The sequence below is a fragment of the Chelmon rostratus genome, chromosome 2, assembly GCF_017976325.1.
Source record: "Chelmon rostratus isolate fCheRos1 chromosome 2, fCheRos1.pri, whole genome shotgun sequence".
Lineage (NCBI taxonomy): Eukaryota > Metazoa > Chordata > Actinopteri > Chaetodontiformes > Chaetodontidae > Chelmon > Chelmon rostratus.
In genome coordinates, this window is record NC_055659.1 from 9,638,641 (window position 1) to 9,665,203 (window position 26,563).

The window sequence follows — 26,563 nt, forward strand, 5'->3', positions numbered from 1 at the left end:
ACAATATAAAATTACACCACAATGTAGTATTTCAAAATAGAGAAGCAAATTATTATGTACTCCGGGTCACTAGGTGGCGCAGTGTTACTTTGCTCGCAGTTTTGTAAGAAGGCGAGAAATGTCCCCTCTCCGTTTCCGTACCTTACGAAAGCGAAGGTTAGATAGCTTGCGCGCTGATTTCGCATGCTGACTTGCTGACATTGAGGACAACAACGATCACCTGTGCTTGTTATCATTTTCTTCATAAAAGGTAAGAAAATACAATTTGCTATTTGCTCTGAGAGCAGACACCATAGAGGCGTCAGGTTTTTCTAAGTCAATAAAATTATGACCAAACTGCGAACTTCCGTGCATGCAGAGCTAACCGGCTGCCCGCTAACGTTAGCTTTTAGCGAGACAAGGGGAGTGTTTTAACTTGTAGAGGCACCAGAGTGCTTAACATTTAGGGACGCTCAAGGCGAATTGTGTAGCAAACACTGAGATTTTAATATGCTTCACATCAGCCGTGACTGGAATCGCCATTCTCCGCCATTCAAAAATGGCAGTTGGAGTTACTGCACAGCTGAATTGTAACTGTTGGTGTTTCATTTCGTCCGGGGCGAGTTGTCACTATTTACGAGTAAAATCTTTGCAATATGTGGATATTTGCTTTACTTACCTGTATATAAGTACTGTGCATCGGTGGTGGAGTTTTTCAGATTTCTACCATGATGCAGTTGCACTCAGTTACTAGTCATAATACATTTAAAATTCACTTGAGTAAAGATCCATATTTGTTATCTGCAGAATGTACTTAGAATGATCCTGTACAGAGTTGTTATATAATCGATTTTAAATTGTTGGATTCTAATTAGTGATGCATAAACGTGCAAGTGTTTCAGTATTGTAGCTGGCTGAAGTGGAGCTGACTTCACTTTATATGTTGTTGGTTAGTTTTATGCAGGATCATACATCATATCGTAACTGCAGCTGTCAGATCAATGTCGTAAGGACAATTTCATCCTAATATGTAGTGTAATAAAGTAGTGTGAAAAGCAAGTACCTTTTAAACATTATAGTATTCGCAGTGGGTGATGGGCATAAAATCCTCAATCATGGTATGTATAATTATATAATACAATGTTGGTATGTATCATGATATGGGAAAAAAAATACTTTTGAGGACCTGTTAATGGATACATTAATCTAACAAAATGTTGTTTGGCTGATCCTGCAAATTAACCACAATTTATTAAATGGTGTGGCAAAAATATTTTATTTTGTCACATTGTCCACCCCATTAGTGAACCTGTTCTGACTTCCTGTTCCTGGTTCCTTCAGGATCCTCATCATGGTGACTGGAAAACGGCTGGCTGACATCAGCTATCGGGCCTTTTCCGCCTCGATGATGCTGCTGACAGTCTATGGAGGCTACCTGTGTTCGATGCGAGCATACCGCTACATGCAGAGGCAAAAACAGCTGAAACTGGCAGCAGAAAACCAGGATTCTGAAGTCCTCAAGGACTGAGGTCAGAAGGACTGCTCTTCTTTTTGCACAGATGTGGACATTTTCCATTCCCCCCCCCTTTTTTTTGGCCTCGCTAAATCATCAAGATGTTAATTCTTCTGAGGATGTTTGTGTGATTTCACTGAGGATGTTTCCCTTTCAAGGAAGAAGTTTTGTTTCTAAAAACATCACCAAGCAAATTAACCAAGAACATGTTACTGGCATCAATGGCCTGTGTAAAATCCATGTTCTGAGTGACAATGGTTGAGAAGTGAAGATGGCTGTAATTGTTTGTACTATGTTAAATTAAATGCCTTTAACCACATAGTGCAATGTAGCATTCATAAGCAGGACTGCAACAAGAAAGACATATTTCAACGACAGAATATATTTGGAAATACATTTTTGCAAGGCACTCAAGTGAGAACTTGATACCAGACATTTAGTATAGTCCTTATACCTGGATTCCTCTATAGGCAGTGACGTCAAACTATTTCATACACATTTGGTCTCAGAAGTAGTAAAAAAAAAAAAAACAGTAAAACAAATAAACATGACAAATAATGTGGTTAAAAGCTAAATCCACAATAAATTGCAAAGGACAGAAACTGCTGCTATTACAACTTTAAAGTGTTGTACTTCTGGTTGCACACACACACACACACACAGACAGCAGGTGCTCTTTTAAGAGCTAATAAAACCACAGGTATAACAACACAGTTATATATATATATATATATATATATATATATATATATATATATATAATACCTGCTGTGACATCACTGTTTGAAATACAACAAACCTCAAAGTCTGAAGCCCTAGAGCAGTGCAGCAGCAGTTTTCTGCCCTCTGTGATCCAGTGTGAATTAATCCTTAAAACAAAAATAATCAAGTTCTTCTGACCAATAAAACTGGGAGAGAACATTGAAACCAACCAACATCTGGCAGCAAATAAATCCCATCATTTGGAAAAAAAAAAAAAAAAAGGCTACGCAAATCACTTGCTTCATCTGACTTCCATATTTCAGCTTTCACCTCGACTCGTGTCGAACATGTCATTACAGGGCTCTTCAAAGCAGGTGTCAGTGTCTTTGTATCCACCATCAGTCCACCAACGTATGAATCTGTGAGCACTCACTGTCAGTGTGATGTGTGATAGCAGATTGTGTGTGTGTGTGTGTGTGTAAGTGTTTGTAGGTGTGAGCCTTGCATGTCAAGGGAATGTCATTGGATAAAGCTCATGGAGACGCTGTGAGGGATGAACTGCAGGGGGCTCCAAGCTTCAGGCTCCATGTCACCAGCTGCTGTGGTTCTTCACTCGGGCTTTAGCAGCAGCACAGTGGCCATTAGTGCCGTTTTCTCCTTTGGGAGTATGAGAACCCTTGAGGCCTTCTGTGGGCATGTCGGGCTCTTCGTCCGAGCTGCTCTCAATGTCACTGCGGACATCGTTGCACACCTAGAGAGCAGGTGGGGGAAGAAAACATCGATAAGCTCTTGTAGGATATTGTTCTTTTAACAGAGGTAAAAAAAAAAACAAAACTATAGGAGATAGACAAAATAATGTGAACACTAAATGAAAACTGACCAGCTCTGAAGTATCTTGATCACCATCATAATCACTGCTAGGAACAATGTGAGAGTGATTTTTTCTGTGATGAATTTCAATATATATATATATATATATATATATCATCATACGACTTCTTACCTAGAAGTCCTATAATGCTAAAGTGCACAGAGCACACTCATGTTTATAAATCCCGCTGGTCTGTGATCACGTAATACTAAAGTGATAATAAAGGAACATGTTTATTCGTGTCCAGACTAGCTTAACAGTTCATTTGGAGACTATTTGTTTTCTCTTGCCTGTGGTCAGAAATGTGTTCATACCCAAGGAAAGAAATTCATTAAAAAAAACTGGGTAGAACTAGACTGGTTCAGTCTCTCCTGTGACTGACACAGAAGAAATGCTCTGTGATGAACTAGGATTTTTTTCTCACTGAACTATGAAGCAGGGCGCATACTTTTCATTTCTGACTGTGTGGAAATCAGCATCACAGATGACGAACAGTGGCGTGAGTCTTACAGGTGAAACATGACACTCCTGAAGCTGACTGTGCCTGTAACCGGGCAGAGGAGCGAATAATATATTTCTCATAACTGCAGGTAAAGTACATTGAAGGAAGAACATCTGTAATAATAATGCTGAATATTTATAATAGCAACAAAAAAATCTATGAATAAAAAAAGAACCACAACAATACCTACACAACTTACAATAATAACTTATAATAAGGTGCAGGCAGATTGGGTTTAATTCAGTGTTCTACTGTTTGAAATAAGTTACAGGTATGTATGAAAATAAAATATAAAGGGGAATAAAAGCAGCCCCACAAATGTCTTATTCATGCAAATCAGCTGCCTTCATCCTAACCACAGGGTGGTGGTGCGGGACAATTTCAACATGCTCCTGCCTAATGAGAAACAGTTGGACATACCTGACATTCATGGCACTATTACCACATTACTCATCATTTACAACTCTCGCCTTACTGCGGTCTCTCTAAGTGAATTTAAGTGTTACTCTACTGCAACAGCTGTCCAATTAAACCCACTGCAACTACACCCAATCCTTCTGGAAATGGACACGACAGATTGGGATTGTGAAAGGATGTGTGAGAGGAATCGCAGCAGAGCCAGTCAACAGAAACTTACAGCCAGAAACAGAGAAGGTAAAGGTCTCAAGCGGACAAAGCAAACGGAGAGAAGTGAGAGAGTAGTGCAGGAGGACTCATTGGACAAAGACAGACAGAAAGACAGGATCTCCCTCTCTCATTCCAGAGGGAGAGGAAACAAACGGCGTCTGCAGAGAGAATGAGACAGAGTCAGGGACAGCTTGGAAAAAAGTGCAGAGGCAGCAAAATCATCACCAAAAATAGCCATGGTGTTATGTTTTACATGTCAGTAAACATTGTGCTCATGGGCAGATGCCTGGCTGGGACCAATTCCTTTATGGCCCTTCCACTCGTCACTCATCTAATCTAATAATTTGAAAAGCCTCGTTATGTCCCTGCAAAGGTTTTGAGTTAATGTTTAGGGTCAATAGGTGTGGAACGTTTTGGTCAATCTTTGCTTTCACAATAGTATTAAAGGAGAGTGCTGAATCCTGTGATCTAGGGCACTTTGGATAGAGTTTGAGCTGCACTAAACCTCTAGAAATTACACCGTGAAGTGAAACTAACAGGTGCTCATACCAGAAAACTGAAGATCACACAATAGAATAGCTTGGATGTACAGGATGTCAAACCCTTCAGCAGGTCAAAACAGCAGGGCTGCAATAAATAATGCTTTTCATTACAAACTGATCTGCTGCTTATTTACATCGAATAGTCAAGGTGGGAGCCCACCTTTAAGTGTCTTGTTATGTTTGAACAGAAGTCCAAATCCCAAATATTTTTAATTTTCTATCACATAACACACAAAAAGCATCAAATCTTCACATCTGAGAGGCTAGAACTAGTGATTTTTTTTTCTTTTGATTAAATTAATAGTTTAATGAAATAATTGCTTCAGCTCAGTACATCTCATTAACATCCAGTCTGTGCCGCGACCCACCTTGCCCCGCAGCATGGCTTTGACAGCTATACGGGCTATGAGGTAGGACCAGATGATATGCAGCACTTGGAGGACCAGCAGTAAGAAGTTGAAGAGCCACCAGGACGGGTACGGCCCGACTATGGCCCAGCTCTCAAACATAGTGGAGTTCAGGATCCTGGATGAGACAAAAAGATGTGCATGTGAGGGCACATATTTATTTTCTCTCGCACACGCTCATGCACACATGCAAAAATTTACCCCAGTGAGAGCAAAAGTAGGCAAGCTGTACTTGAATCTAAATCTAAATCTCTAATGATGCCCACTCATTATAACAGTACAGACTGTAATTCCCATTGGGATGCAAATGGCAACCAAGCAGGCGAGTAACAGAGATCTACTGTCACGTCAGGTGAGTGTCTGGTGAGGCCACGTCTTCCTTTAAATCCAGGTGAGTGGCAGGAGGTTGTCAACAGACCCACCTGCCCCAGCAGAGGTATGGATTTCAGTCCAGGTAACTGCACCGGCAACACTAGCTTTATCACTCATCCACACCAAGACACTGAATATAGCTGCTCAGGTTACTTATGCCAATGATAGGTTCCCTATTGTCCGTCTCTCTAGAGGCTGAGCTTCAACATCCAGGTCCCTGTCAAGTAACAGTCGCTATCTAAACAGCTCACTCAAGCCTGAACCTTAGTGCGGATCTCTGCAGAGCTCCGGGCAACAAGTAAAACGATGAATCTGTCAGCCTGCCACCGTAGATGTGCTGGAGATTGCCACATCTGATTTACAAACTGGCAGCCGTGTGACTTTATAGCTATTTCTTGACAACAAAAGCAAGGTGGTTTCCGCCATGTTGCCAACCAGTGTGACAAATTATAGCTACAGGATATGTCCTGCAATGACAGCAATTTCAGAAACTAAAGCACAGTAGGATTATAATGTTTTCTGTACAAGCATTGGCTTACAAAAACAAAGCTAAAACACATTGTTCTGCTCACATTTTCATCCTGAGCTCAGCCACCTTCAGAGCTAAAGCTAGAGTATTATTTATGGTTAAACATTCCCTGCCTCGCCAGGGACATAACATAAAAGCCAACCATTTTTTCAATGCCATTAGCTCGAGATCACAAGTTCATTATTTCATTACCATGAGATTACAAAGCTTGTTCTCTTGTGATAATGAGATAATTGATCACGGAAAACCACTTCATAAGAGTGGACTATGACATAGAGGCACTGCTCTGTATGGTGGGTTTGGGAGTTTCAAAGCAAACCGTGTGAACTTATCTTGAACTTTTGCCATTTGCTGTAAGAATGTTTTCCCTTGTGATGTGATATGAGGGTATTTACATTATGGCTAATAATTGTAAAGAATAGCTTACATACAGCACGTGTTACCGTCCAGTAGGCTGCAACCAAAATAATTCTCATTGGCACAGTAGAACTGGAAAACAAACTACTCACATTGGTGGGTGGTTGCATTTATGATACCCATGTATATGAAGAAGTAAGACTGAAGTACAGCCCAGTGTGTTGATCAATAACGGGTATGCCTATGCCTCATAATTTCATCATGAATCAGTTGCTACAGTTGTCAAGACTGCATCTATGCATGCTGCCATTACACTCCTGATCTCTGATAAACATTATGAGTAATAAGAGGAAACGACCTTTTGTTTTCTGATGATAACGGGTAGATTATGTCATTAACTCGAGATAACAAAGGTCATTTTCTTGCGATAACAAAGTAATTAACTTGTGATCTAGAGATAATGGCATTAAAGAAATGACTGGAAGCACCGATGGTCTTGGCTTCCGTATCAACAGGCTCTGGTGCAGTAATAAACTGATAACCATCATGGCGGAGGAGATATCATACTCAAAGTGAGGTTGCGGGTGTCACTGAGAACTCACCATATTGGATATATAACAAGTCGTGTGATGAAGAATACCACACTAAACACAATGAAGAGGAAGTCGCACAAGCGCTGGTACTTGGCATAGTTGGCCAGCTTGGCTGCCTGTAGGAAAGGAAAATAACAGAAGTAATGGTGTATAACGAGCTTTATGCAGAGCAGAATCTCTTTTACCATTCATCAGCCCAATCTAATCCACGGGCTCATACCTCTAATCTGTTTGGACTTCAGCCAAGGGGAAGTGACTGAAAACACTGAACAGCAATCACAATCCATCTCCATTGTTTAAGACACCAGCTGATGTGAAGCAAAAAGGCAAGTGAACAACATCCTAAAAGGAAGCTACTGTATGTAACAGTTGAGGCTACACAATTACTGTGTCAGCAGTAGCAATAAGTTGCTATATTTTCCATATTTTTTGTCTAGTATTTGTGAATCAATGCTAATTTTTGTTCAATATCTGCTTTAAATGCAAAACACTGCTTCATTTAGTGGACTTTTTATATCAGAAAATATAATAAACTCATAAGTACACAGAGTGGTTTAACTGGCTCAGTTCCAGTCTGAGTGTATGTTATGATGGCAATAAAACATAAATCTAAAATATTACCGAAGGTCATGATCGAAACACAGAGGTCATAAATAAAATGTAAAGCATATTTGATACGTAGTTAGTTGCTTAAAAACGTGCAATGGTATAAAAGCTTCAACGCAATTCAAAGAGGAATCTTGTGGTGTGTTATCAGAGTCGCCACCGTGTCTTACTGACCTCTAGCAGGAAGTCAGAGGCGTCGTGGACACACATCACAAGGCTCCCTACTCGCACCATGTTGTTGACGTAGGAGAAGCTGATCAGGCTAACTGTAGCCAGGTGATGGATGAACATGATCAGGAAGTCCTGGGATTAAAAAGGGGAGAGGGATGGTTAGCATGCACGTACCGTGAACGTTTACCTTTAAAGTTGCTGTGGAGTCACATCTCTGTTTTGTCACTGAGAGCATTAACTGCTGTGTAACAAAGGAAATACAGTTCAGAACACGTAGGTGAACTAGTGGACATATACTGCAGATGTAACCCCGTTTGTACCCCCACATTTTCTGTCTGCACTGTCACTGTCAAATAAAGGCAAAAAAAAGTGAAAAAAGCTGACACGAAGCATTTAGCACTTCTCAAAATCAAACAATCATGTTAACACAGAGTCCTTAGAAAATTAAGTTGAAGGAATAACATGATGAACAAATGGCGGATCAATGAAACAGCAAAAGAAGAAGCACAGTAGTCAGTTAAGATGTGATCAAGAATGCATAATAAATGGCTCTAGCCACAATGATGTAGCAATAAAACAGATAATGCAAATAGATAAGAGGTCATTAAAAACAGGAAATTAAGAGTCCACAAATACATACAACAGTAGAGCATACACTGTCTAAGATCAGCCGAGAACAGATCGAAGGTCGCAGCTGTGCCGGGGATGCAAATTTATCCAAACATGTGTTCTAAGTAAGGAGAGATGTAAAAGAAGTCACAGTGGACGCCTGGTGATTTTTCCCCCAGGACGATCCACTGTTGGTAGCCATGACAACAAACACACAATTATCTTTACTCTGCTACAAGGGCCTGCTTTGTGACACATACACATGTTGGAGACAACACTTTGAGCGGACGTGTGTCAATGCTCTTTGCACTGGAAGCAGTTCTCCTCTCTAAAGATTTTAGTGCTGCGTGATTGACAATCTCTGCCCCCATTCATGACGCCCACAGCTGCACTTCAACAAAGCCGGACCAGAAGCCTGATGTGCGACCGTCGCGAGAGGGGACTCCTGAATTTTGTAACTGTGCTCGAACAAAACTGAATTGTACTGAATTTCATCACCAATGTTTCTTAACAGGCAGCGTTCACTCTTTTAGAGGAAACGGATAAAACCTGAAGTGGCAGAAAGTGAAGTCTAACTTTCTGGAAGTGCTTGATTCGTGCGGGCAGACTCGGACAGAGACAGAAGACATGGGTGAAAGATTAACAGCAGACCAACCTAAGACAAATACAAAGGCACAGGCAGCTTAAGAGCGAAGCTTAAGATAGGAGACATCTGCATCTGACAGGCAAGTGGCATGGGCTGACAGCAGCAGACTGTGAGGGTAGACACACAGAAAAAAGATATGGTGAAAAATATATTTGGTCTTGAATATGCCGAATCTTAAATTGAATCTGGTCGCTCCATAATTCCAGTCGGCTTACTAGGCAGTACCTTAAGCTTTCCCTTGTTTGACATTATCATAAATCAACATACATTCTGCAGTCGGTCTCTACATCACCAGGGCTACTGAGGAACATGTTGTGGACATTTTTGCACAAGCATTTCCAACATTTCAGGCTGACGTCTCCTGCGAGATATCAAGAATGAGTTTGTGAAGCCTACGAAGTGGAACATCCACCTTTACAGAAGCCTGACAACAGTTCTCTGTCGACCTGTTCGAATCTGACAATCACCGCTGCTTGCGATAATACCGTCTCCTGTGCTTGTTTGGAAATACCTTTTCATGTGCATATTTACTCACTACCTTTGTGGTTCAGAGCCAACTGTCACGTAATCCCAACGTAACCCCGAGTTGAGCAAAGGTTAAACGGTGAGAAAGGTCTTTGGGAATTTCCGCAGCAATATGCAATTTAGCACGATAAACGAAAAACTAGTAAAAGCAATCAGCTGAGCCGGAGCTTCACTGGCCTCATAAAAAACTCATGTCATGAACACACACACACACACACACACACACACACACACACACACACACACACACACACACACACTACACAGAACGCCTCTTAGCCTTCAGCTCAACTCTTTCAGATGACAAATTAAAACAAGCAGCACTGGCCTACTTTTCCATTTGCTGCATAAAACATCCACAACATTAAAGGCAAGTGTCTGCGGCTGTAACTAACTCCAGCTCTAATAGGCTGGCATTCTGTGGAATTTCTGTAATTCTAATAGAGTTAGGCCCGCTCCATCACATGACAGTGGGCGCCCTCGTGGTGAAAATACAAAGCCTTCACAGACTGAGCAGCACTGGCCGCACCCCGCCCACTCACAAGGAACATAAACTTGTGACCTTCCAAAATTAACTGACTGTAAGAGGATGTAAGAAAGCATAAATTTGAGATGTGTTGCATCAGAATGTCACACACACACATCCGTATACCCATTTGCACACTCTCTGCCACATAATGCCAAATGAAGGACAATGGATGTATTAACAAATGTTTCACAGGGAATGGCAGCTGCGGTGCAGCCAGTGTGATCTAACCTAACAGAGACAGAGCCGGCGTTGTTCCCCTTACCTTCCTTTTAATGTCGGTGAACTGGGAGAACATGAGTGACCAGTAGAAGGCCAGTTCTGTTACATAGTAGTGGTAAAGCCCTGGAGTCATGATCTGAAGAGACAGAGGTGAGATGGGTTCAGGGAGTGAGCTCAAATGAGAATTTTATTCACTCATTTTCTAACTATACTGGATATCACACAGTATTGAGAGTGAAAGGATGACATGTGACCGCCGCTGTGCAACAAAGCATCACAGCACACATCCTGGTCCAGTGAATCACCATGATGTCCAGAGTTACAAGACGTGAGAAGTCCTGCTTTCTAAACAATCACTCATTTCATAAAAACGTGCAGATGACGATAGACAGTTTGTAGTTTGTACTGTGTGAGGGTTTAAATCTCCGTCCTCCTGAACGACTATTTCAAACATATGTGAATTTTACTGCTGTAATCAGGACAAATCTGATTCTGAGTTAGTTTATGATGCCAGTGCATCTGTCTGCGACTGAAAAGTTTGCTTTTGCTAGTTCAGTGAATTAAAGATCATCACATTGGTGCAAAAAATCACACTAAATTCATTATTGCCACCAATGAATCCTGCCCATTGATTTCCAACATAATCAACAACCAGAGACATTAAAGGGAGAGATAACTCCTGACATGTAATTCTGAGTGCTCGGCAACATGGCTGCTAAGCAACAGTTAGGTGCCCAAAAAAGCCGTAATGTTGATTATCACATATTTATATAAAAGCACATTTTAGTATTTCAGAAAGTAGTGTGAAAATGTGTCTCATGGAAAAATGTTATCATCTTGCCAGCCAATCAGAACTGAGGATCAGAGTGGTTCTCTATAAACTAAATATCCACTAAATGTATAGTAACTGTTTCATTCTCGACATGATGGGACAAGAACATCTAGATGATATTTATACTTGTCAGACTGCTTTTAATGGCGCATTATTGCTCATACAAGAACATTACAAAGACAGTAAAATGAAAGCAAGCAGACAATGACAATGCTTCTGTGCTGTTTGCTCTAGTGTGAGGTGGCCAGTGGTGGAAGGAGTATTCAGATCCTTTACTGAAGTAAAAGTAGTAGTTTTTGGATTATTATCACTGCTGCATTAATGTGCATGTTGGATTTTACTGCTTCAGATGTTCAAGGTTGTGCTGGTTTAATCTACAGCAATGCATCATATTCTATAAAATCATCATATGTTTGCAGCAGTCCTGTGAGAACCACACATCTCTTTCATGAGCTCACACAAACAGCCGTTTTCAGCATTTTCCAGCTAATCCAAGAGGCTTCTTAAACTGTTTGTTTAGATTAAGAAGTAGGAGATTTTTCTCAGCCCATAAAGGAACACTTAATTCTTCGTTTATCACAAACATTGAAAATTAGCACATTTGTAGATACGTGGTTTTCACTGGATAGGAATATTATGGAGAATTGCAATTTGACAAGCAGGCAGTAACTAAAGCTTTCAGATGTAGTGGAGTAAAAAAGTACAATATTTTCCTCCAAGATGTAGTGGGGTAGAAGTATAAAGTTGCATGAAATGAAATACTCTAAGTACAACTCTCAAGTAAACGTACTCAGTTACATGCACATCCCAGCACTTCCTGTTACCACTTCCTAAAGCCCAAGCTGATTTCTTCAAATACTTTGTTTTGTCGGATCAACAGTCCAAAACTAACGACTTCATTATTTAATATCACGTACAGTGAGACAAAGAAAAGCTGCAAATCCTCACATATGAACTGAGGAATGCTTCTACATGAAAAATTACTCAAATCAAAATAGCTGCCAATTAATATTCTGACAATCGCTGTACTGTTGGGTGGTTTTATTTATGTTTTATATATTCCATGTGTTTTGTATTAAAATCTTATTTTGAAAAATAAATACCATCTAAAGCTGCCAGACAAATGCAGTGAGGTAAAAAGTACAATATTAGATGGAGAAAGTGGCATGAAAAGCCTCAAGGAAAGTATAAGTACCTCAAATTTGTACTTAACTGCTGTACTTGAGTAAACGAGTTATATTCCACCACTGAAGGTGGGAGAGGAAAAAAAAGTCCAAAGAAGCTACTTCACTGTATGGCTTTTCATGGTTAATGGTGCACCACTTCTTCAGGGGGCAAAATCACGCCACCAAATGCAACAGCCCTGCGATGCATGTTCAGCTCTTCATGTTGTTGGTTCAGCTCTAAGGTCATTTCTGCAGCTGTAGCTGTAGTATTGGATTGTAAATTAAATAGACAGAGATTAGAACTGCATCATACCTGATAGGGGTAACCGTACCAGCAATGCCGTGTATCCCACATCCAAGGGGACTAGAAACAAACACATATCAGTTCAGCAAACAATCGATCATTATCTATTGAAATATAAGCAGCCAATCAAACAATGCTAATAGCATTTATTGATGTTTCTTGCTCTGAGGGTGAGTGCTCACCTGCCACAGAAACTGGAACCCATAGGTAAATATGCATGAATAAAATGTAAACCTCCACCTTTAGGTAAAAAAGAAAATAGGACTGGTTAAAGCAAAAAACCACACATCTACTTGTCCGTACTCTACCCATTAGCAATACATGTCTCGCCACAATCCTTACTCTAACATAACCTGATCCTTATTCTTATTTTAAATCTAAATCCAAGTCTAACAGTGACACAGCTAAAACAGCCAAAGTATGATGGTCTAAAACATGTCCTCACGAAGGCAGTAAAACAGGAACATACACGCGTCAAACGGCACCTGCACAGAAAGCACAACCATTGTGTGTTCAAGCCTGCAGAGAGGTTAAAGGTGAGCACAACGTGCATTAACCTACATGCTCTCGCAGAATTTAGTGTGCGTGCTGGGTTTATCTTGGTTCCTGCGGTGTCTGAACCAGCGCTGGACCTTTCGCACCTCCCAGTCCAGCTGCTTGGACAGGCCATCCAGATGGCGAGAGTCTGGATTCTGTGGAGAGAGAGAGCGGGAAAACAAATACATTGATCATCAGGAGAATGTCGGCACTAACAGTTTGAGTGATGACCGCAAGCTGCCACAATAGAAGTGAGACATTTTCTGCAAATGTTATCAGAATCAGGACAGAAATGAGCTCTTGCATCACTGCTTTGTAGTTCTGTTCCTTCAGTGGAATTTCAGTCCACAAAGTCACAAAATCCACATGATTTTTTTCATTTGAAAAGTAGGCCAAGAATTATTAGATTGAATAAAAAGCAATCAGTTTCACTGCTTGGATCCACGCCCCACTTTATCACATGTAAGTCGCCCCAACCCCTTCGTCCTCCGGAGTTATCCAGAAAGCTCGAGCAAGAAACCGCAAATCCAGCGCCAGGACAAAAGTTTCCATGAAACTAGTGCATGATTTGATGTCAGACAGGTTCTGTATCAGTTGTATAAAGAATATACTGGAGTTCTGGGAAATATCAGATTATATTAGTTTTTTCATGCATAGGGTAAAAATGTAAACCCAGTGTGATCTAATAATAGCAATACTTATAAATCTTGCAAAAAAGCTTTTTAGACATGCTTGTCTTTAGGTAGTTAAGAGTTTTTTTGTTGAACACTTTCATTATGTTGTTAACTGAATAGCTGTATTAGTGCACTAAATAGCACTATGATTTAGCTCAATCAGCCAAGTATCAGTAGTACTGGACTGCTTGGACTGGTAATGCTGTGTTCATATTGTATTGAAGTTTTCTGAACAATGTGATCAGTAATATAAAGGTGCCAACACTGATGCCTTCCATCAGCCTTTATGTCTGTTGTTCCATGTAACTAAACCCAAATTTAATGGATACAGTGTTAAATTGTGGAGGTGCCATATCTTTTACCCTTGTATGCCCAATTTTGTAATCATATGTCTGTCTTAAGTTATCAGATGATCTAAATGATCAGTCAACAACCACTCCAGTACATAAATGTTTCTTTTAAGGATAAAGAAAGAAGCCAAACCTGTGTGATGGATGTAAACACTTTCTCCAGCACGGCATTGGGCTGAGCTCTTCGTCCTACACCTGGCTGAATGTGGAGACTCTGGGCACAGGCACTGGCGATAAATCTGTGTCAGAGGTGAAGGTGTGAGAAATGAAAGGTCAAACCGTGTTAAAATATGCACACGAGTCCCAGGTTTTTAATGGCATTCAGTCTGTGATCAGATGGAGAACCAGGGTTCCGTCACACATTCCACATTGACAGCTACTGTGTTGAATATCTAAAATGTGAACATATTTTAATGGGTTTGCTCTTTTTTGCCAGTTGGTGGTATAAGATTCTCACCACTAGAAACCAGAGGCCGGTCAACAAATAAAAGGCCCTGCTTATACATGGCACTGATCTGATCACAACTGGGACAACAGGTTTGAATGCATCCAAGACGCATTAGGAGCCAATCACTCAGACCACGTTCTGAGGTGATCTGGGCTGCGTATGCCTATATTCTTTTGTGTGCGCTAATACGTCCTGGGCCACACGGAAAGACTCAAAGGATGTCCTCTGCGAAATAACACATGAAAATACAGTTTATTTCCATTTGGGTCACTGTAATGCAAATTACGTCCTTTGGCTCTTTGGTCTCATGTGTCTGTTTTAACTGATTTCCCCATAAGAATATCCCCTGACCTGTGCAATTTTGATGGCTATGACTAATTCTTATTCATTTGTGCCTTCTTGTAAATTTGCCATTACATGCAATAAATTAAGTTGTTGTTAAGTCGTCCTACTTGCCAACATTTAGCAGCTGGGCGTTTAAACACATTGTTTCTGATTTCACCACGTGCACTAAATTCATCAAAGAAAACAACATTTTATTGGTGGTAAACATGTCAAATTTCACATACACAGTGAATGTCCAATATAGGCTACGTCTTTGTCACCCGTGCTGAAAGTCCCCAGACTACCTTAAAAAATGGGCCATTTTCTGAGTCGATGAGTTAGGAGAAACCTTCTCAACTGTGTGAAAGACAAATTCTAATTATTTTGGCCTTCTTGTCAATACAGCAAATATTATAAATGATTACTTTCTTTGTAAAAAAAAAACAAAACAAAAATACACTGTGTATGTCTGTCCCAGAAACATATGCGTTCATTTGCATATAGAGTGGGGAAGTGACATCTGATCATAAGTGGTCCCTCAAGTGGTGAGAGCAGTAACATTGTAATGCAGGTGTGAAGTGTCGCTTAGAGGTGTCCACTTGTAATCAGATCACGCAAGATGAATGCTAATATCAGGCTACAAAATGAGCTACACCACAGGGCCTCTTTGTCGTACGTTAAAACCTGTGAATGCATGTTCCAAAGTGTTAGGAAAACTCATCTTTGCAAATGTCTTATGGAGAAGGAAATGCATTCATCATGTGTGTTAGCCCTCAAGGATACACTCAACTTTTGCTTCTGTTCAAGAAACCTCCACAGGACAAGTTAAAGCTCCAGTGTGGAAGATTTGGGGGATCTATTGGCAGCATATGGCAGAAATGGAATATAACATTCATAAGAATGTTTTCATTGGTGTATGATCACCTCACTGCTAAATGGTACTAAGTCCTACATAGTGGTTTAAGTCTTACAACGCACAACAGCAACCACTTCAGTGCTGGAGAATATACTACAGTTGGGCTGCAATAGAGTTCTGCTAACCGACACAGCCCACAAGTACCAGGTCTCAGTTCAAGCCGGGGTCGTTGTGTCGCATACACATTCAAGCTGAGGCCAAGCTTGTTATTTTCAAATGAAATTTCAAACACTTTCTTCATCTCTTATCTCTCTCTCTGGCTGTGCTAGCAGTCTTAATGGCTGTGTGCATCACGTGTCCAGTGGGAAACCATGCACGGAGAGTGTGGTTAATGTGTTGCAGTGGCTGTAGCGTGACTGGCTAACAGCTAACTATTGTACAGATGAAATAAAGCAAAAACGTGCAGAAGGGGAGCGTCTCAAAGTCCCCAGGGATTCTGGGACGTCCTCTTCCTTATGGGAACATTATGGCCTTGCATGACCCCTGCCTGTATTCTGTTTTGCATTATGAGTGAACTGTCACATTCAGCTAGGAAAGAAGCTCATAGCTCACCATAAATGTTTATCTGACCAAATTTGGGAAAACTGTGCTGTAACTAAAAGGTAAGACAAACTGTCTCATATGTTTGACGGCTAGCTACAATTAGCTACTGCATCTGAACGTGTGTAAAGAATGGCTTGTTAGCTATTATATGCAACTTGTGTTTTGGGGTAGTGAATTGCTCTGATTTATACCATGCAGGATAAACATGCACTACGGCCATAATGTAAATATTTATGCGTAAGAAAGCCTTCTTGCATGTCCACAGCAGCTATAAATTCTTCTTTCAAATATCACAGAAGAAGTGTGAAGTGAGTCATTCTCAGTCAGACTGAGTCTTACAGACAGGGAAACGGGTGTGATTTTGATCTGATACATGTGCAGATTGCACGGCTGCAACAATGGGTCTGCATGGTAATGCAGTGAGTAATACACTGACCTTGAAAAACTGAAAACATAGCCATGTGTTATCAAAAAAAATGACAGCAGACTTAATCAGCAGGGGAAAAAAAAGTTTGGTGTTACACTGTGGATTGTTAAAGAATGTCTTGTTGCATGCTGTGTTGCGGCTTGAGATGTTTGCTTTATGGTCGTGCGTGCTGCAGCTATTTTATCCAGCCTGCCAGACACCACTGTACACTGCATAGCTGAATACATAAGTAATAATTAACTGTAATAAATAACTGTGCAGTGAAGGACTACAGTCCCATGCGATTACAAGAAGCTGTAAAAAATATTCCAGTTGTATTCTGTAAATGATCACAATTCCCTCCAAGTCACACAGCGCTCCAGATTCTGGAGCACTTTCCAGAAATACAGGAATAACTCCACAAGACTGCACTGTAAGCTGCAGTATGGGGTGATCTGTCAACCTTTCAGCTGGCTACACCCCGCAGAGTTAATGAGGAACGCAAACTACTTTCATGCCTCCGAGGGAACGTGAAGTGAGCGAGTGGTGAGTGGTGAATAAAAACGGCCACCCGCGATTCCAAATGTCACGGCATTACTTGATCATGTGATCAGGCAGTTCTCAGACTGCAGCGCAAAGAATTTTCTGCCTCAAGCCTGAAGCGAAACCATATAAACAGCAAAACCTACACTTCACCCTTATCTAATCTACGAAAAAAGTTGAGAACTTCATTATTCAACATCCAGTCAGATGAAGATTTTTTTTCCAGGCAGACTTTGCATTGCTAAATTTTAAACTGTCTGCCTACATAGAGAGCAAATACAAGAGCAAACTCTATTTTTAATGCCAAATTAATTAATTTTGACTCTTTCTGTAAGTGTTTATCTCCTTTTTGATCAGCTGATCACAACATGTAATTAGTTTTGTGCCTGTATGTGCCTCTGCTGTATGTTTTGTGAATCATTTTGGCTCACGAAGACCTGTAGGATCAGTCTGTGACATAAACCAGAAGATACAAGGAAGAAACAAGAGATGTGATGCTGGTGACCCCAACTTTACCTCGACACAGTGCTCCTTGCGGGTGTAGGACACCCTTTTACTTTTTAGCTGTTTTAACTTAACACTGGCGAGAGCTAATGCCCCACTAGTGCAGAACCACTTGTGATTTAGGCTGATAAAATGGCTGCATTCTAGCATATACATCTCACTTGGTGCCCCTTTGCGCTAAACAAAGACCAGCACCTTCTGCCTGAGGGAAAACACTTGTCCTCTGTGTTTTCTATTGTCTCCCTGCAGGAGCCAGCTTTAGCTCTAAGTACTGCATCCTTAAACCTGAAACGGCCTTTAGTTCACAGGAAAGTATGTAGATCAAAGCGTCTGGGTTTCACACCACCCATTTAACATTTAGCATTTAATCTGATTATACATTCAAAAACATTTTTTTTTTAAAGATGACCCCTGACTTAGTCCTTTAAGTGACCTTTGAAGAACAGTTTGAGACTTACTGAATGATTTTCAGGACACTGAAATTAAAACGTGGTGTACCGTGGAGCTTCAAATGAACCACACAAAAGACATACTGCAGAAAGGTTATACTGGAGGGTTCAGGTTCATGTGGCATGATGTTATTAAGCACTATTCAAGGGAACCCAATTACACTGTCTACATGCACTTTAAGCATAAAAGGCTTTTAATGAGCACAGCAAACATGCAGCGCCGTGTGATGTAGCTTCTAAGTCTGATTCACCCTGAACTGACTCGGTTGTTAGGCTTTCAGTGCCTATGCTTGCTATCTAACAATCTCCCTATTAAACTGTTATCTAATCATATGGATAAGCTAAGAGATGAGATGATGGTGGCACAGACAGGTGCAACAGTCTATGTTCTCTTGTAAGCACAAATTTATGCCAAACAGGCCACACAGGCCTGAGCCTGCAGTGCTTATTGGCGGACAGCAGCAACAGGAGGGAAGAAAGTAAGGCATGCAAGCTAATCTATTTATGTAAAACATCAAAACATCCCTGTTCCTTCTCAGAACCGGACCAACCCAACACACACAAAGTCAGCTAACAAGAGACAGGCTCAGTGTGGTCTGTGTACACGGACGCGAGCAGCTCACAGAAAGCTACATACAACCTTGACAGTGGGAAAACGTCCCAGTCCCAGGGCCTAAGCTGAGGCGCAGGCACAGCTCTATTCATAGCACAGTACGGGATGTAATTGTGGCCTTCATTGACTTGAGAAGTTACAGCAAGTTTTAAAACAGAAGTGACAGTTATGTGGAGGAAACGTGACTTTGGGGAGAGACAATGCCTGATTATGTGGATAATAAACAGAACACTGAACAAGGAGGATGTTTAATACATCACATCAACGCTGTATTTAGCATCTACCCTCACTTCCTTAAGGGTTCAGACAGACAGCATACCGGGTAGGTATGAGGAAAACAGTCAACGCAGGCCACAACAGATTAGATGGCAAGTCTGGCTATTCATAATCTCACACACATCGAAGCTTGGTCTTAACACATTTCATCCCATGACGCGGCTTAGAAGGGCAAAGGCTCGCACACACACAAAACAGCCTGACTGCTCCCAAACACAAAGTCACTGCCAACAGCAGAGAATGATTGTGATTAAACAAGAAGAAACTGGTCGAGAGGAGGAGGAGCTGGTTGGGCTGCCGACGGTCGTCACATTACTCAGAAAGAGGAACTGCCTGCAGGTAGAAATAAAAAAAAAATTGACACGCAAACAGGTTCTGTGAGCAGAGCTAGAAGTTAAAATAGTTGAAACATCAGTGGAACTTGCGGTTGAAATGACAGCCAAAAGACAAATACTGAAAGGTGCTAAAAGAGCACTGCTGCAACTCACTTTAGCGGCTGCTTCAGATTAAGTGTAAGAGCTGAAAGTAACTGCAGTAAAATGTCTACGAACAGTGGAAGCTGTCCGAGATGGAGAAGCTGAAGTTTTTTTTTATTATTGTTGTTGTTGTTGTTCAAAGGACCTGAAAGAGTTGGGAGTAAGTTTGCAACCAAGGATTATTTTCATTATCAATTAAAAGTGATATAATCACTGATAATCATTTTCTAAATTAATCAAGTAATTGTTTGGTCTAGAAAATGTCAGAAAATAGTACTCACAGTCTGAGGTGATATATTAAAATAGCTTATTTTACTTAAAAATCAGCTGGTTTTCTGCATGATCAGCCACGACCAGTGACCAGCCAATCGGGTGTCAGACATATCGTATTCTCTGCTGGTCAAATTCACACATATTTTGACATATACAATTGATATACAATTATATACAATTGAATTTTCCAGGCTATGAAAATATTTGTGTTTGCTGTCAATTACAATTCTTAGAAGGACAGTTGGAATCGGCCAAAATTGGAGTGAGCAGCTCAAACCTTTAAAAAAATTAATCTCAGTCAGTGCATTTATACCACAATACATAATCCTCACATTTTGAGAAGCTGGAACCAGGAAATTGGTTTGACATTTTACTGGAAAAATTACTAAAACGATGAACTGATTGTCCAAATAGTTGCTGCATGAAAGTGCACACACTGAAAGGAGAAATGCAGTTGAAATGTCAAAGATGAAAGCAGTTGAAATGTCAATCAACTTGTCAGTGGGAAAAGTAATGGAAATTTCAGATGAAGTGGAAGCGCTGAAGGCAATTGAAGTGTGTCTACTGTCAGAAGTTGAAATTTCATTAAATACCACAATACAATACATGACAATAGAGTTGTGAAGATTTTCAGGCACCCTGGTTCCAGGACTTAAGGTCCCATTAATCTTTACCATAGAAAATGTTAGGTGACTCGCAGTTGAAGCACTTCAATGGCTTAGATCTGCATGAAATTCTCCTGGTTAAATCAGTGAAGCACATAAGATTGCAACAACTTTATTATATTTTATTATATAATATTTTTTATTTAAAAAAACAAAGACACAAAGACCTGAGACTCCCGAGGTGAATTTAAGCAAGAATCGTCCGGTCACAGAGTTTACAATTCTGTTATGTAATATGAAGATTATATTGTTTCAAAAACTGAAAACATAATCTCATACCAGTCAACACTGGAATTTAAAAAAAAGGGAGATTTTCTGACACCCTGCTCTGGTCCCACCACTCTTTCCACTGCCCACATACCCCTTACATTTAGACAAGTATACACAGCGAAGCCAACCACTTGCTTTAAAATATCAGAGCAACAAGGATGGGGTTAACTAGTTCCTACATTTACTAACCGACTACGATTAGGTAGTCAGAATCAGACACCTGGTCAAAAGTGAAATGCTGTGAACATCCCTGCATGAAAACGCATGGGCATATGAATTTAGTACTTAGTTTAAATATGTATTACTGGAATCACATGTACACATCACTAACACATTATGATGCAGTTGTGTTTTATAGAGAGGCTACTGGCCAGAGACACGATTGGGAGAAGAGGGTGACTGAAAGCATAGACAGGGATGGGAGGGATAGTAGAAATAGTCATTATTGGAGCATGTTTCTGCACCTCTGAGGCGCGCTTATGTTTCGAAGTTTTGTCACTTTTCCCTCCTTGTGATACAGTAAAATCTGTGTATTTCATGTTATAATATTACCATATTTCCTCTTCTTCTGGTGCCGCTTGAGTGAGGGTAAAATAATAAGGAATCCTGGGAAAATGGGGAGTTGACAGGTATGTGACCTGCAGCTTGAATCAATTCAGTTTTAAATTCTGGGCAATTTTGGATTCATTCAGCAATGATGGCAGCTTGTTTTGTTCTCAACTGCACCAACAAAGCTCTTTGAATTCATCAGGGATTTAATTTGTGCCTCTGATTAGCTTCTTCTCCATGGCAATAACAGCCGGGGCTCATGTGTATTGTACTACTTTAAGCTGCCAAATTGATGGGACAAAACATGATGTCTCAGAAAGGAAGTTGACAGAGGGCCATAACAAAAAGCTACCTTCAAGACCTACCAGCATCCACACCTCCACACACACACACTTTGCAACTCTATGTAAAACAAAAAAAAAAGAGCGCAAAACTAGAATTAGGCCATGAATCAAAACCAGTTTTAACGAGTTTATGGCGGGATGTGCCTGAAAGGCCTCATCAAAACTAATCACTGCGTGATTGTGTGAGCACCTGACTCTCTTACTGCAGGTGTTTGAGCACAATATGTGTATGTGTGTGTGTGTGTGTTTGTGTTGTATTGAGTGCCTAAAAGCACAACCATGTTTAGGTTCTGCACAAGGAGGAGCAGGAACTCAAGCTGTGGTGCGAGGTTTTTTTCTGATAAATAAATGAATGAGCCAGTCAGCTGGTCCCAGTGCAGGCAGAGTAAACGCTCTCTGATAACGTCACTGTCGACGAGTCTCTCGAGGACAGCCTCGCATTAGAAGGGGACAGACAGTCAGCTTTGGCACCTGAGACAGGTGCCTCTGCACTGTTTGCAGCTTATCAAATGCCTGTGCAAATCTCCTCAGACACCACCAATCTTGACTGTGTTTAAACTAAACAAAGCCTGAGGCTGAGCTTGGGGCTGGCCCTGTAGGTGTTAACTCCTGCTACCCAACCATTTTAATTTTAACACATAAAAGCCAACTTTGTTGCCTGTGTTTCTATCAGGGCTGCAGTGGTATACTGATTTCCTGGGAGAACGTGGTATATAAATGTGACGGTTATCACACCATGTACATTTTCTTATCTGCAGCATTGGATTTAACCATATTAGCAAAAAAATATTTCAAGTACATATCAAGTTTCATGTCTTTACGGACATAATATCTTGTGAAATTATAGGAGCGTGTGTATATAAATAATGCACAAAAGCTAATTTGTAAAAAAAGAAAAAAAGTTGCATTCTGTTTTTATTGAAGTTTTACTCAGAGTCCCAACTTTTTCAGTTTGTTTTTCACAGTTGTATCGTGTATAACAACAGAGGTGTTGTCCCTGGCGTATGCTTCCATTTACTGTCAGACAGCTAAAAAAAAAGCCATTTGATTAAAGATCATGCAATGCTGACCGGCTAATGGTGATTCCTGGGCTATTTGATCTTTACGTGAACCTTGATTATTAACTTTTTATAGACATTCAGTCGGCTAACAATAAAAACAACTAGATATGCAATGACAACATCCGCCTTGTGTTATATACACATGTAAACACTCACAGCCATTACAGTGTCTATTAATTTTCATCGTCTATACTTCCAGTATGCTCAAACACAGACAAAACTAAACTAGGAGTGATGTGGATAAAATGCTGTATTTTGTGTCTATCTGATATGGTGCAATTTTCTTGAAAATCAATCAATTAAGAAACTGTTTACATATAAAATACCCAGATGAAAATGTTGTCTCACAGTAAATATTCTCATATTGACCAACACTGACTGAAATTGTACTTTCCTCTGCTTATCCTATTTGTCATATCACCACTGAGATACACAACAACTACATCACTGCTCCATAGTTTCTCCATAGCCCTACACCAGACCTTGTACTGACATCTACACTGTGCAAACAAAATACTCTAGCCATTGTTTAATAAAGCTATGAAAGAATGAAAAGTATTAAGGGATGAATCCATTAAAAAGCCAATGCTGAGTGTTTGAAATTTGAGTTTAGGGCCATGTGTATAGTCTGAGATTTTCTTAAATTCAATTAAACACGCCTCTTAAGGCTTTTACATCGAAGCTGCACAAAACAGGACTCCCATGACAGGTTTGTCCGGATTTAGAAACAGGCAAGGGCCACAGAGCGGCAAACCTTCCCTTAACGCATCAATGCCTGCGCAAATACTTCACTGAAATTGAATAAAGTACGGTGCTGACATCAGTGAAACCACTGTATCAGGTCATTCAGTACACTTACCGAAGTTTCAGTCAACAAATTGGTGAAGTGGTTTTCCTGTTGCGACTGTCTTTCAACAACAGTCATACTTTCTGCGCATTGCATGAGAAACTCTTCTGTTTCATGTGTGGAGTTGTTTAGCTGGACCTCAGAGGTTTGTCAAACTTGATCTTCAGCAGCCCCATCACCCCTGGCCTTCCCACACCAAAAGGCTAAATAAAATATCAAAACTATCCAAAGACAACCTGGGAACAATTGTGAGATGTTTTAAGATATCGGGATTCACTGGTGGGGGAACTACACCTCCCTTGTTGGTGACACCAGACTGACCCACCCACAATCTCCTACCCCTGCTTGACCCATCTTAATTTGAGGGAGAAGTTCAGGTCAGTAATAAGATAAGTCCACAACCTCTGAACTGTACAATAAAAGACAAATGAATGACAGAAACCCTTCGCTCTAGCTTGCTAGGGCAAATTGCCTCAGGACGTCTCCACTTGGCTGTGTAGCAAGGCCTGCAGCTGGCTGCCATCCAAGTGTGTACCAAGCCAGTTTGCGCGTTTGTGTGTGTGTCAGTACATTACTGTCTTCTCCACTTCAGCGGCCTGAACAAAAGCACAGATTAACTTCTGCACAGGAGTGGATGGATACCTCGTTCATATATGTGAGAAGCATGCGTCACGGTCACAGAGGCAGCAGGCTTGCAAGGCAGTGGTAGCACTCCCTCACATGCATGCACGCATCAGTTAAGGGCAGCTAAGGACAAACAAGCAGATTGGTTAACAGTCAGTGACTACACGAACTAGTTTGGAGTTATCCAAACATCAATGAGAAGAGTGAGTAGGTGCGCCCCGTCAAAGTGGATGTCGGTTTAGCTGTAATGGTGTTGCATGCACTTCAAGTCAGACCCAAGAGACAGTGTTTAAAGGCAACTATAAGCACACATTTGTTAAAATATGGCAAGAAAAACAAATAAAAGTAGAGTTTGAGTAGACAATTTCAATCCACCCTCTCTTTCCACCCTTTCCTGTTTGTCAAAACAAAACTCTCATCCCTAAAGCGTGTACAAGATAAAACCAAACAACAAAAAATATGTAGCAAAATCACAGAGAGAGTCGTTGAGGTATTGTCTTTTATAATTACAGCCTTCAATTTCATTTTGGGGGATGGCAGTTGATGTTCAGGCACAACGAGCTGAAAAAAAGGCTTTTTCCCCTGACTCTGTCACTGTGGAAATAACACAAGAAGCAACACAAAATATAACTGTAACTGTACCATCTTGCATTATCTGCACTGCTGCAGCGTTTCCACTTGCCCTTCACAAACACGGAGTCTGCTTTTACAAATCAGAGATCCATTAAACACTACTACTACTACTAAAGACTACTGTGGGATGAGGTGATCTCCAAAACAACAGACCAGAACACCTGAGAGATTAATTTTAAACCACATGAGGGGTCCCGCCCACCATCACTGACCGCTGGGTATACTTCAGAAAAGTAATCTGGTACTGATTCCTTATCACAACACAAAGTGACAGAGTATTTACCGATACGGCTCGTCTGGACGTTAAATTGATGCTGAGGATATTCAAAAACAGGCCGCGAGGCATGTTATCTAGAATGAACGCGGAACACGCGCGACTTGCAGTCGCGTGCCACGGAACACAACGCGTCGAGTTGTCATTTTCACCTTCTCCACCGTCTCATCTTAGGAAATCACTGTGCTAAGCTAGACTGCTAGCTGCTTAGGTAATAAACCCAGTCGTTAACAAACACAAACTAGCTAACGTTGCTGTCATCACATTATAAAGTAATCCAACCCGCCCGCGCCACCCCCCGCCCCCACCCCACCATCAATTCAAAACGGCGAATATCGCCGAAAGTCGAAGAGTTTGCATCTCTGCTCAAGTACGAACCTTTCGAAGAGTATCCTGACGGCGAAAAGTCCCAAAGCCAGCGGCAAGGCAGTCAACAAGTGTCCGGCTTTGGGGTACTCCACCCCGGGAGCTGGGTCTGCCAGATCCGCCCAGGTTACGTTGTGTGGCAGCCAAAACCTCTCGTTCCAAAACCAGGCTGAAAGAGCAGCCATGTTTCACAGTGTTCCAGTCCCCTGACGGTTAGACGAAATCAGTTTCTTATCCGAAAGAAAACCTGTGTGAAACTTGTTGAGCGCCTCTCCTGCCCCTGGTTCGCTTGAAAGATGATTTGCCACTCAACTTTACCGCACCAGTGTGAAGAAAACCAGAATAGAGGCTCGACTTCCGGTTCAAATCTTCAAAATAAGATCTTAACGCGCAATGTTTTATCTGGGGAAATCGTTTTAAAAGTGATTTTACGAAGCAAAATCTCCTCATCGTCTGTTAGGGTGCAGAAATTCGCAGTTTTGTTCAGTTAAGGTATGTCTTATTCTCACAGCTGGAGACTTGGTACGTGTCAGACTCTTGCTTGCTGCTTGCAATTACATATTTAGTTATTTCTTTCCACTAAAAACAAATATTTGAGACAGTTCTGGTCATTTGAAGTAGCATACTAACTGGAAAAAAACAGAAAAGACTCAAAATCAGCTCTTATCACTCTCTTGGACCTGCCAGTTTTACCTTTTAATTTTGAAGGCACAAATCCAACTTCCTGTAAATCATGGCCGTCACCGGCCTGCTTGACAGATCTTGGCTGCCGCCCTGAGATGAGGTCTGGAATTGAGGAAGTGAGGCAAGTCCCTCCTCCCTCACTGAAGGGATGGGTGCATGCTTGTATGCCATCCATCCCTGCTGTTTTTCTGTGACAGGCAGACTGTACTCTGATACTTATATAAAAACGTATATTTTTTGGTTTCTATTATACCGTGCGAGATTTAATTTACAATTTGCAATGAATAATCCGACAGATTAGACAGGTTTTCTC

At 40.9% G+C, this 26,563-nt stretch overlaps 2 protein-coding genes across 2 annotated transcripts; one reads left to right on the forward strand and one right to left on the reverse strand.

Annotated features, from left to right (window-relative positions):
* The first annotated feature begins 124 nt into the window (after positions 1-124).
* On the forward strand, positions 125-2,489 carry LOC121617209 (cytochrome c oxidase assembly protein COX14 homolog). Its single transcript, XM_041952304.1, has 2 exons — positions 125-250; positions 1,321-2,489. The coding sequence occupies exon 2, from the start codon at positions 1,331-1,333 to the stop codon at positions 1,505-1,507; it is 177 nt and encodes a 58-aa protein (XP_041808238.1). The 5' UTR covers positions 125-250; positions 1,321-1,330; the 3' UTR covers positions 1,508-2,489.
* Positions 2,028-25,882, reverse strand: cers5 (ceramide synthase 5). The gene is made up of 10 exons (XM_041952293.1): positions 25,579-25,882; positions 14,296-14,401; positions 13,163-13,293; positions 12,784-12,841; positions 12,611-12,661; positions 10,343-10,435; positions 7,775-7,903; positions 7,004-7,110; positions 5,105-5,261; positions 2,028-2,945 (listed from the first exon to the last, which is right to left on the reverse strand). Exons 1-10 carry the CDS (start codon positions 25,749-25,751, stop codon positions 2,784-2,786), a joined length of 1,167 nt encoding a protein of 388 aa, XP_041808227.1. The 5' UTR covers positions 25,752-25,882; the 3' UTR covers positions 2,028-2,783.
* Positions 25,883-26,563: the final 681 nt, after the last annotated feature.

Excerpts from the sequence above, each read along its gene's own strand:
- LOC121617209 (XM_041952304.1), top strand. The coding sequence starts at position 1,331 with ATGGTGACTGGAAAACGGCTGGCTGACATCAGCTATCGGGCCTTTTCC.
- cers5 (XM_041952293.1), bottom strand. The coding sequence starts at position 25,751 with ATGGCTGCTCTTTCAGCCTGGTTTTGGAACGAGAGGTTTTGGCTGCCA. Across the intron at positions 14,402-25,578 it reads GTCAGGATACTCTTCGAAAG|ATTTATCGCCAGTGCCTGTG; the intron begins GTTCGTACTTGA and ends CCTCTGACACAG. Across the intron at positions 2,946-5,104 it reads AAGCCATGCTGCGGGGCAAG|GTGTGCAACGATGTCCGCAG; the intron begins GTGGGTCGCGGC and ends CCTGCTCTCTAG.